The 12,640-nt window shown below is 42.9% G+C and overlaps 1 protein-coding gene across 1 annotated transcript in view; it reads right to left on the bottom strand.

Moving 5' to 3' along the window:
- LOC308145616 (uncharacterized protein) overlaps window positions 1-7,951 on the bottom strand; it is a gene marked incomplete at its 5' end in the record, with an annotated part of 97,983 nt that extends 90,032 nt beyond the window's left edge. Inside the window, one exon of the mRNA XM_080517085.1 lies at window positions 7,838-7,951. Coding sequence (XP_080373211.1) covers window positions 7,838-7,951 — 114 coding nt within the window. The remainder of the gene's footprint in view (window positions 1-7,837) is intronic.
- Window positions 7,952-12,640: the final 4,689 nt, after the last annotated feature.

The raw sequence follows: 12,640 nt of genomic DNA on the forward strand, positions 1-12,640 counted from the left end.
CAACGCCTCACCCACAGAGAGCACGCAAAGCATTCAACCATCAAATAAAAAAATCCTCTGGGTTTCTTTTTCTCCATCTTCAGACACTCTGGTGATTTCCCCCGATCACATCCAAATCATCCAACATGTGATCATCATTTCATAGTAATTGTTTATTTGTGTGAAAATCATTTTCATCACATACACTCTGTGCTACAACAACAACAAAAGTTCAAGTTCAAATTTAAAGGTTATTATGGCACTACTTTACCAATCCAGCCCACTCGAGATGAAATTAGGCTGAATGTGGCCTTGAAACTGAAATCACTACGCAGGAAATGTTCTGTACACGCACACACACACACACACACTCAGTGGGATTAAGTCAATACAGTGTGTTGGGATTTCACTGCGTTAAACACTAAAATGTGGGCGGCGACACAAAAGGCAGAAAGTGTGGCTGGTTCAGTGGAATGAGGAGGGAGGACGGGTTAAATCTGCTGAGACGCGAGTGTGTGTGTGTGTGTGTGTGTGTGTGTGTGTGTGTGTGTGTGTGTGTGTGTGTGTGTGTGTGTGTGTGTGTGTGTGTGTGTGTGTGTGTGTGTGTGTAGATGTGTGTGTGTGTGTGTGTGTGTGTGTGTGTCTGCTGAATAAATGAATGGACTGTCCCAGTTCTTAGTGTCGATGTTCCACTGCAGAGGAGAGGAGAGAAGAGCGAGCAGGGCTGCGGGGAAGCGGAGGATGGGAGGATAAAAGGCCTAACTAACAACATCCACATCTTCTCTATCATTCTCTCTCCCTCTCTCTCTCTCTCTCTCTCTCTCTGCCCACTCTCCAATTTCCCCCCTTTATTTCCAGCACCAGTCAGCGCTCCCACTTCATCAATCGCTTGCCTTGATCTCACTCCATCTCCCTCGGCACGCCGTCTCTAATAACCCTTCATTTTCATTTGATTTCTCCCCCCCCCCCTTCTTTCTCGCAGCATGTTAGGGACGTGTTCACTCTCCCCTCCTTCTCTTTTCAGCCCACCAATCACACAGCTCCGGCCGGCTCTGCACCAATCCTCTGGCACAAAAACAACATGTTACCATTATTCTCCTCCGAGTCAAACATCAATCTCACGTCCTGCCGTTTCTTTATTGCATTTGTTTCCTTTAACGTCTCGGACCTCTCCGTCCTCTGCCCTGCAATGGAGTCTTTCTATAATTCAGAGCGTTCTCTCTCCCGGGTTTAGCCTCCATGTTTCACTTGCAACTCCATGGAATCTAGTGCTGCAGCTGGGGAACCATCACGTATTTAACTTCTGGATAAATTACCTTGGGCCCATTTAAAGACATTAGCGAGCCACTTTTTCTTTCTTTTTAAAAAAAATATATAGATCGACACTGCGCAGGAGGAGAGTGTTGCTATTTCAACAGTTTCACAGTGAGAAGTGACAAAATGCTGCAGCAGTGGGCTGAAGAGAAAGTTTCAGGCCGAATCCCTGATCTTTTCATGAGTCATTTCTCACATTTCGTCTGTTATTTTGTTTCTCAGCTGAATAGTAAAAGCAGCAGAGGTGAGAAATGACACAGTGGATAAATGGCACAGCAGAGCTCTGCGGGTGGAAGTTTTTGAACATCGTTTTCAAAAACGCTGCCCCGTAAAAAAAACTAAACTTTTCGTGAAGCAAAAGCGCAAAAATGATGCGTTTTCACTTGAAATGGGACAATTAGGGAGAAGGGTGGCGATGTATTGACTCGAGGGGTCCATCCCATCCCCCGCTAAGCAAACCCACCCCAGAACACACACACAATCTGAAGTTCAACGCGTGAGTGGCAGAGAGAGAAAGAAGATGAAGAGGAGACAAAGAGAAATGGAAAGACTGTTCGAGATCATGACCACCGAGACCGTGACCCCGTCTCAGGTGTTTTCGCTGGGCGTTTGGGCAAGAAGGTTATCAGAAACCGCACAAGTGCAATCAGTGACAAGGAGCTCATACGGTTAATTAATCACAGGCTGAAAGGATTTCACCCGTTTGGGACATTAGAAAAAAACAGGATCTTCTCACTCATCCAGCCGAGAGGCTAATTGTTGGTCGGATCGAGTTTTTTTTAATCAGCAGCGGAGGACAAAGACTCGTCGACTGAGCAGGTTTCAAATATGGATCTTGGCTTAAATAAGCGTCGGGGGGATTAATGCGGTACAATGCCTGGTCACAGGGGAATTCTATGTGTGCCCCCCCCCCCCCCCCCCCATACCAGGAGCTGAAGTGTGGCAGAACAATGCAGCCTGCTGCCAGCTAACACACACCCGTGGAGGGATGGAGGGCTCCGGGTTGGGGGGGGGGGGAGGCAGCAAGAGTCGAGTCCTTCCCCAAAAATAAACCTCAGAAGAAGCAGTGTGTCCCGCCTCCCCCCACCCCGCGACCTCGCATCCTCGTCTCACTTCAGGATAAAAGACGCCTCAGTGTCATCGCTGCCTGCTCCAGACCTTTGTTTAGCTTCATTCTCCCATCCTACTTCAGGTCTTATTCTCAAGTGAATGCACACATTTATTCATGGCACAGTGTAACCAGCTGGGTTTTTGTTTTTTCCAGCTGTCGGCGTACTTTAAATTAAGTTCAAGCCATCGCGACATTAAAGCTTGAACACAGTTTACCATCTTACTTTATGTCGCAAAGACAAGCCAACATTGGTTTCACTCAGATCTCCTTCATATATCTGTGCAATCCAAAACAAATCGGTGTGCTGTTACAAAATACTAGAATATAATAGTATTTTTGAACACTATGCCTCCTTTAAATGGTTCTCTTTTGCCCTGTCATAAACCCAAGAGAAAATTATAATAGAAAAATACATTTTGCTTGCTTACACACGATTAATTATCCAGAAGATTATCATTATGGGTTTGTTGTTTTGTGATAAACAGCACTAATTCAGAAAGAAGACAGCTCAGAAAAGAGCTTTAACGTTTTCACTCCCAAAAAATTATCTCAGGAAATTTTAATAAATAAATCAGAAAACCCCATAAAAGAATTATTTAAGTTTATTCAGACATTTAAATAATTAAACAAATTTATAAAAATGTGTCTTGTTACTTGAGTAAACTATTTTGTACAAATGTCCCAAAAAAAAGACAAAAAAAAAAAAAAAAAAAAAGAACTCATGGCAAGAACATGAAACAACAGCTAAAACCCTCTGAAATATCCAAATAAAAAACATTTTAAGAAAAATATTGTCCTTGATTTCCAAAAAAGGAAAAAAAAAGACCCAAACATTGCTCATGTATGTAATTCTTAAACCATAATTGGATTTTGGAGTCGGGGACTGTGTTATTTGAGGTGAAGGTCAGAGGTCACCACTGAGCCGCCGCCACACTCTGGACGAGCTCCAAAACAATAAAGGAAACAGTTTGGAGATGGAGAAGCGATGCCAAACACTCCGTCTGAGCGGACCGTTTCCATTACTCTTTTCCTGCCTAGAAGCCTTTTTGGTTCGACACGCAGATTCTTGTCCCGGTGCCAAGTTTGACTCCCCGCTTGAGGCAGCGTTGCCCTCTTCGCACTGCTAATTCGGCTTTTTGCGCACATGTCACTGTTTTTGCTCCAAACTTATTAAAACATATGACTCGGCTTCTTCACGGCGAGCCTGCGCTGCCGTTTTAGAAGCGCGAATCAGTGAGTCAGTGCGACTGTCGGCCAGGTGGTTGGGCAAAAAGCGTAGCGGAGCATCCAGACCTTCTGATGAGCGAGTCAATCTGCTTCAGTCCAGCGAGCTGCCAGCGGAACCGATCTGTAAACCATCACCACAACTTTCCTCATGTCGTGCAGCTTAAGAGCTCACATGTTTGTTTGGTGCGTTCTGCTAATAGCCCTAATGGCAGCCGCCGGTCTCAGCGGCGCTGCTAATGCACGACTTTTGTTTTTCCAGCTTCCTGAAACCAGAAACATAAAGAACACGATGCATTACTGGATCAATTCTAAACAAAGAGCTGCAAGCCAGAGGAGGCAGTCTTCATGCAGCCTTGTTGGTCATATTACAACTGGGAGTTTGGTGTGTAATTATTGGCAAAATGTAACGTAACATTGCAGTTTTTTCCACATTTTTAATGTTAGAGGGTGAGATAAGAAAGAAAAGGATGCCTGTAGTATTTCAATCACAATGAACAAATATGCACATTATAATTATTACTGAAATGAGACAAATAATGATTCGACTGAAGTTTTGAGTTAGAAATTATTTTATCTATCTAAAAATAACAGGAACTGTCCTCATAAAATGGAACAAAATCACTGATATTTGTCTTGTGAAGTACAGATAACTAATACATCTACTTAAATACAGTAATGCCGCCTCTAAAACGAAACAGAAGTTGATTTCACCATGAAAAATGCTGCACAAAGTGATTCACAGGTTTAAAATGGTTGCCAAAGTTCAGTCTCTGCACATAAAATCACCAAAATGTGCTATTTGAAAGTGAATCACAAGCTGTCATTTCAAGTCAGAGTTGGCGTTCCCAACCAACAGAACATTTTCTCGATAGCTGAGCTTGACAGGTTGATTATGTTTTTTTTCAAGAGAAGTGACTCCTTTGTACCTCCTGTGATTAATGCCCGCGACGGGCAGGAGTCACAACCACCGACGGATACAACTTTATCAAACGCACGCATCAAGATATTGCAGTTTACTCATTAGACTTATTCATCATTTGGCTTAAAACCAAAATGTGCGGTTGTGAAGCTGACGAAATTGTGGTGGGAATTCGATAAGTTTTCGAGTTCGATTGAACGTAGTTCAAGCGGTTTGGTGCCGCTGTGAAATCCGTCATTAAAGAAAACAACATCCAGTGCAGCCCACTCAGGGATCCTTCCAGGAAGTGATCCATCCATCCATTTATCTTTCTACTACACCCGATTAATTCCACTCCGGGGTGACAGGAGGACTGATCTCAGCTGATGCAGGCGAAAAGCCACCGGGCCATTACAGAGCCGACACGCCAACGCGACACAACTCAAAGGATCAATTCAACCCTAATCTGAGCAAAGTGTCTTTGGATAACGAGGAGGAGGACAACGCTCTACTAGAAAACATGTAACACACCAAACTGAAAGGCCACCAACACAGGCGTCAGACCCATCTATCAGCCTCACATGTTTTCTACTGTGGGAGAAAACCAGAACCCACGCACACGCAAAAAAGAACACGCAAACTCCACACAGAAAGGCCCCGCCCACAATTTTGGCCACTGCGCTACTGTGCAGCTTCGCAACAATAAAAACTGCAAACAAGACGGCTGTGACGCATCTTTTTTTTCGGGTTTCGTTTGCAGCATGTCGGCACAATAGTTGATTGCTGTTGTTTGTTTATCTATTGAAGCCACACACACACGCAACAGCAGCAGCATTTCCGCTGTCAATATGAAGACAAAGTCAGAGTCCAAAGTTTCGCATTGAGAACCATTTTCCAAAAGTTCCCGCCTGAAACCAGACACACAAAACGCAACGCGGGTTTTGTGCTATCGCTCTAAAAACTTGAGTCAGATTAGCCGTTTCCGCCCCCAGTTCACTCACTGCATCAAAACTGAAGCGTCCTCAGAAAAGATGGACGTTTTTCTCTTTGTTGCGGACAGAAAAAGAAGGAAAAAAAAGTGTGTCTACTTAATGTTTTCCGGCAGCTTGTTGCCCGGCAGTATGACAGGAGTACAAAGTGGAAGGCAGGTAATGAGGTGGCATGATCCCAGGGATAGTGAGGATTTTTTATTTATTTATTTTTTGCCCCCTGGTGTCAAGAATCATCTCCAGAGAGACGGAGTTATAGATTTACCTTGAGTGAGCCCTGGATAGCCGATACTCCCGCCACTGCGTTGCGCTACAAACACCGGGAAGCTGCCGACGTCACCCCATTTAACACAGCAACACGTTCCCGTAACCTGTTGCCCCCTAAAAGCCCAAACCATCATGTGGCGATCACATTTCAGCCGCCGTCAAGGTCAAAGCTCCTGTCCTCCATCTTTACTCATCAGGCTCCTGAACCCATCATGCAGCAGTTTTCATCATGCACGCCGTGGCCTCAACCACATCCAGGTTTCTCAAACCGGATCAATTCCAATGTAAAAATGTAAAGATGTGAACCCTTTTTAGTTCAGGAGTCACATTCAGCCAAATGTCATCTTAAGTGGGCTGGACTGGTAATATGTTGCCATAATAACCTCTAAATTTAAACATTAAAGTTTTTCTTTCTCACATACGTGACAAAAATGCTGATATTTTTTGCAAAAACCCCAAACAATGACTATAGAAAATGACTCTAATCTCAATGTAAAGCCAATTTTAATGGGACTTTCTGATGCAAAATACATTGAAATGTCCAAAATAACTATGGGTGTTTTTGTAAATTCCCCCCGACAGCATAGCTTTAAGGCTAGGTTGATACCATGAACACCCCATGAATTAGACGATTTTACGCATATAAATAATAGTTTTCAGTAGTAATTGTTTGGTTTTGTGAAAATATCAACATTTTCATGACAAATACTCTGCACCAGAAACAAAGAAAAACTTTCCAGGTTAAATTCAAAAGGTTATTTATGGCACTATTTTACCGGTCCAGCACACCCGAAAATAAAATGAAAACGTGTTGGACACCCCAGGTTTAGATGAGGGAAATTGCTGAGGAAAGATTTAATTGTCACGAGGGTAAAATAAACTTCCTAATTTATCAGCTGGGTAAATATTCCCCTCGTACCTTCACAGCACAGCTGGGTCATTAACACACTGAAAGAAAAACTTTATTTTCCTGTGACCTCCAGGGTCGCCTCTCTTTTATGTTGACCTTGTTGGGAATGAGGTCAACTGTATTGGATCCACACATACACTCTCTCTCTCTCTCTCTATATATATATATATATACACACACACACACACACACGCACAAGTTTTTCAAGCACTGAACTCTACATCAACGTCCAACACATTTACACTCAGCTTATTGATCACAAGTCAGACCAATCGATCACCTCAGAGATGTTGGTGTGTCAAGTCTTAACTTTGTCCTTGCACAATGACGTATGTGTACACACGCAAACACGCACACGCACGCACACACGCACGCAAACACGCACACGCACGCACACACCGCAGGGTGTGACTGCTGACGTTTTGGACTCCGTTCCAGTTTTTCACTTCAAAAGCAACACATGATGCAGATTGGTGGAAAAAAAACAACAACACACAATTAAGCTTGCAATTTAAAAAAAAAGAAAAAAAAAGGGAAGTACAATTTGAAAACAATTGGACTTGGAGGATAATTTGATGATGAAAATGAAGAAATCGGGAAGTTTAGTGTATGCCGATGGGTCGTATATCTATTTCTATTGTTTTTCCCACAGTAATAATACCGGAACAGCGAGTTCTTCACATCTGTCAGGGATGTTTTATAACTCTGCAATACCAGTGTCACCGCCGCTGCTTAAAATACTCCTCCACTGATCCCCCCCGTCTTTCTCCTGCCTGTGCTCTCTGCTCATCCATCTTTCTGCCTTTTTTCACCCAGCCCCCCTCTCAGTAATCCCACTGGGACTACCCCTCGTACCCCACTGAGTGTGAGTGTGTGTGTGTGTGTGTGTGTGTGTGTGTGTGTGTGTGTGTGTGTGTGTGTGTGTGTGTGTGTGTGTGTGTGTGTGTGTGTGTGTTACATCACGACAAAAGAGAAGCTCTTCGACTCCACTAGACCGACACGTATGAAGCTTTTTTTTTTCCTCACTCTGCTCTCATTCCTCCATCAATTCCCCCTCTACTTCTTCTTCTTCCTAGACTGATGTTCTCCTTTCCAACTCAACACCACCACCTCCCCCCCCCCCTCTCCAGCTTCTCCTCTACCTTTTTCTTTACTTCTCGGGATCGTTTTCTTGCTTTCTTCTTCTTCTCCTCTTCCTCCGCAGCGTTGAGGTTCTCATCCGCCTTCTTCTTCAGCTGCGAGGCGGCGTGCGCCATGCTGCTCCAGCTCAATTAATCCACACAGGTGGGAACGAGAGGAGAAAAGGATGGAGAAAGTCTCTCTCTCTCTCAGCTCCTGATTGTCTTTTCCTTCCTCCTGGCAGGTGTGGACTTCCTCCGCCTTGTTCTTCTCCTCTTTTGTTGCTGGGCTCCCTCAGAGGCTATCCACGCCGTGCAGATGCAAAGGTCCAGAGTGGGGCAGGACAGAGGCAGAACATACTCCTGTGCTTCACTTCCTCCAAATCCACCTCGGAGGAGGGCGGCTGCTTCCTCTGCTCGGTGCTCAAAGTGCAAACGAATGAAAGCCAATTATGGCAAAATATATATATATATATATATAAAAAAAGAAGAAAATCTTTCAGACACTTAGCGGAATCAGTCGTCTTCATAAACAATACTGTATAAAAAAAAAAAGAGCTCAGGTTCAATAATAGAGCTTCAGGGTTTGGAGGTACAGGATGAGGGTGGTGGTGGTGGTGGTGGTGGTGGTGGGGCTCAAGCTCCAGCCCTCAGCCCAGCAGAGAGCTCTGCTTTGTGGGTAAATGATCAGATCCTGCTGCCTGCCCGGCTGGTTCCCTGAGTCCGCCGCCTGCACCTGACATCCTCCATGTACACACACACACACACTCACACACACACTGCAGCGTCTCGCCGGGACATATGAAGAGCAGGGGAATGACAGAGGAAAGGAGGCTGAGGAGGAGGGAGGAGGAGGAGGAGGAGGAGGAGGAGGAGGGGGTGCGAAGAGGAGGGGGCAGAGAGGTAAAGAAGGAGCAGCTGGGACAGAAAGAAGGGATGGATGGATGGGTGGATGGATGGATGGATGGATACCTCTGCTTAGTACCAGCTGGCTGTGGACGGGAGATGAAGGGAGAGGAAAGGAGGGCGAGAATTCACGCAGGGAGAAAAACGTCCAACGACACAACGGGAGTCCAGAAAATCACAATATGCAGAAACTGTGCAGCCATGATGCTCCCGTTATGAAACTTCCTCTTTCAGTTCAGAGACATTGTCCTGATTAACATCCTGCTCTTTGTCTGTAGTCAAACCTGATGAAAGAATGAAAGAATGAATGAATGAATGAATGAATGAATGAATGAATGAATGAATGAATGAATGAATGGATGAATGGACTTATTTGCATTAAGTTACAAAAGCGTACAAATAAAAAAAAACTACTGAAATTGTGACAAAAAGTATAGAATACCCAGACATTTTGTATGAAAAAGTGCAAAAAAATTAAATAAAAAAAACATAATTTCATGCATTCGGGTTCCAAAAGCATACAAATAAACATCATCAATAAAATTATTTAAAAAAAGTTTAAAGATAAACTACATAAAATAAAAAATTCTAAAAAGAAAAAAATATTGAAAAACCACATATTACATTAACATTGTCATTGATGTTTGTGATTTCAATAATATATTAAAAAAATCTATAGAAATACAAATTTATAAGTAACAACGGAAGAAAAATCACATTTGTGAAAGTATAAAAATGATCAAAAGTAACATTCAAATAAAAACACAAAACAGCAAAACTGAAAAAGAGCCGACAATAATTACAGTAAACTGAATTACACAAGAGAATATAAGTATTTATATTTTTAAAAAACACCTATTGAAGGTGTGTTTAAATGTCATTATTGTATGTTTTCAAGAGGCTTTTCAATTATTACATGCAAAAAGTTCAAACTAATTTCATCCATCAACCATTTTGGTTCACTTCATAAAAATCAGCATTTTTTTTTGTTTTGTCTTTTGATTATTTTCAGGGTTAAAATCTAACTATTTGTACTAAAACTTGGTGCTTTGCAGTTCAGAAGTGGACAGACGAGGTTGGGGTTGTTGCTACGGTGACTGTCAACTATAAAGCCACCAAGTCCCAGGAGGATATTCCCTTTGTGACACAATCAGAATGTGATTCAGAGGTACATGCAGGTTGCTGTGCACATATGAATTATTGAGACTGATGCATTATTCATAATAAACCGATATATTCAGTTGGGGGGGGGGGGGTACACCTTCAGGCCAATCACATACTTTCAATCAGCTTTGAACTAATGAGAAAAAAAAAAAGATCCCGTTTGTTTTCCAAGGTGCCACGAGCTTCACAAACAACTCGTCCGGGTCTCGGAGGAGGATTATTTACAGATCTCCGTCTGGGCGTTGTTTTATTCTGGGTTTACCGTCAGTGATGTCGATAGACTGCAGCCTCTGAATATTAACAGCAAGGCTGATGGAGGAGACGGACAGACGCTCCATTGGGAGGTCACATGACCGCAGGGGACGCTCCTGATTGGCCGAACACGAGGAGGGTGGGACATAAGTGGCTACGTGGGGGGGAAGGTGCTACCCACAAAATGAGAATAACAAAGAGGAGAGGAGAGAGGAAGAAGAGGAGAGGAGAGGAGAGAGGAAGAAGAGGAGAGGAGAGGAGAGGAGAGGATGAGATAAAAAGGAGAGTAGAGTGAAAGATGAGAAGAGAGGAGAGGAGAGGAGAGTGGAAGAAGAGGAGAGGAGAGGAGAGGATGAGATAAAAAGGAGAGGAGAGCGAAAGATGAGGAGAAGAGAGGAAGAGGAGAGAGATGAGAATTGATCAAATCTTCATAAACTTGATTGAAATATTTTAGTCGTTTTGAATAGAATAGAATAGAACTTTATTCCTCCCCAGGGGGAAACACACATTTTCGCTTTAAAATCAATTTGTACCGTTGATGTGATGTTGCTCATTTCTGAGAAAAATCCTCACAGTTTAGAAATGTTCACTAAAAAAACCGCGTTGATATTCAGTTTTATATGTGACGTCTGCGCGCGTGTGTGTGCGTGTCTGCGTGTGTGTGTGTGTGTGTGTGTGTGTGTGTGTGTCTCAGGCTAATCTCAGTGCAATAACAGCAGACTGATGACGGTAATACCCTCATTCACTTTCCCCAGGAGGAGAAGCAGCCAGAAGTGACATGAAGAGATATGCAACCTATTACTCCCCTTCGTACTTTCAGTTGTGTTCAACTTGTAACTTAATACGCTGATTTCTATCAAATCCATCCATCTCCTACTTTAGACAACTGAGGAGGTGGTAAGGGGGGGACTGGAGCCAATTCTGATACCTGGAAACCATTAGGAGTGATAAAATTAAAAACTAAACTGGTTGTTTAATGTTTTTTTTTTAATTATTTTATTTACTTCAAATACACCCTAAAAGAAAAACTTTAAATTTGCTATTAAATTTGATCTCACTAACATTTTGCTGCAGATGTTTCTCAGGGGTTCATCGCCTCTCCTGCTCAAACAGCCTCGAGCAGAAGAAAGATGAAGCTCCGGCCGTGAGCTTGAGGCTGATCGCAGGTCAAACTCTACTTACCGCGTCATAATAAGTCATCTGTCAGCCGCCGACTTCCAACTAGGATTTATTGGACTAATCCTTCATTTTCTCCATCTAAGAGGGGAGCTTATGAAGTCAGACGTCCTGAGAGGAGTCGCATCTGTGCTGAAACTGGGATTAGAAACAGCAGGTGACTCCTCTCTTACACGGATCACGTATTTAAAACTAGTCCGACAAAAGACGGGGAGGCTACGACATGCTGGCTTTCTTTGGAAGACTTGTAAGTGTCCACCAAGAGGAAGGAAATAGAAAAACCAGCAGACTCAGGGAAATGTCAGACCTGAGGTGTGTGTCAGCAGTGAAAATGTCAATCAGCTGCAGTGTTTTGTTTGTTTACTGCTTGCTTATCAACCTGAGCTGCTGATCAAACCACTGCCTGCAGCAGACCTATGAAGCTGCAGTTCATCCAGCGAGCGTGTGTTAGTCCCCAGGGAAGAAGAAACATTGGGTGTAAAAACCGTATGCATCATCAGAGAACCTAGAAACGACCAACTAATAATGTTAAAACCAAAAGAATATCACTGTTTTTATTAGTCTGAATAAAGACCTTTTTTTTTTCCAATTCCTTTTGCACCAATATTTCAGTTTGATGGTTAAACAACATCTATTATTTACTGGTTTTGGCCCCCATTATGATATATTTGAAAGTTATGCAATATTCTAATGCAATTACATGAAATTGAATAACTGTTTTTGCCCAATGAATGGTTCGTTTGTGCTTCTTCGAATGGAGTTCATCAAAGAAATGGAGAACTATATAACATTTAGAAAGAAAATGGCTGATTGTTATGGATGCTTAGCGCCAAAACACTGACAAACTTTAGTGAAATACAAAATGTTTATGAGTCTACCTTTAACGTCAAGGAAGTTCCCCCTGGGATTATTAAGTAGTTCTATTCTATTGTATTCTATTTCTACACAACATTAAAGCTGCTTTTCGTTGGTGTTTGGCTCCCTCTGGTGGTGACCTGTTATATGTGCGTGTGTGTGTTGCAGTTCTTTCTCTGGTCACCGAGAGGCAGCCTCACACAGAAGACGTTTTTTTGACTCACTCCTGAAGATTAAGGATTCATTTTGAGGGAGATTTCTAGACTTAAAAGTCTAAGTTCTGCAGCAGTAAAGCTCTTTTCTGTTGGAATATTTCACCTTGCTGGAAACGACCTGTATTCATCCATCATCTATGTTTGCGCCCGCTTTCACCTAAAGTGGAGCCACAAGGTGTTTGGAGTCGATCCCAGCTGACAGTGAACAAAGAAATCTCTGCATGCTGAGAGAGAACATGCAAACTCAGCACAGGAAGTT

This window comes from Blennius ocellaris, assembly GCF_963422515.1.
Source record: "Blennius ocellaris genome assembly, chromosome: 21".
In the NCBI taxonomy this organism is placed as follows: domain Eukaryota; kingdom Metazoa; phylum Chordata; class Actinopteri; order Blenniiformes; family Blenniidae; genus Blennius; species Blennius ocellaris.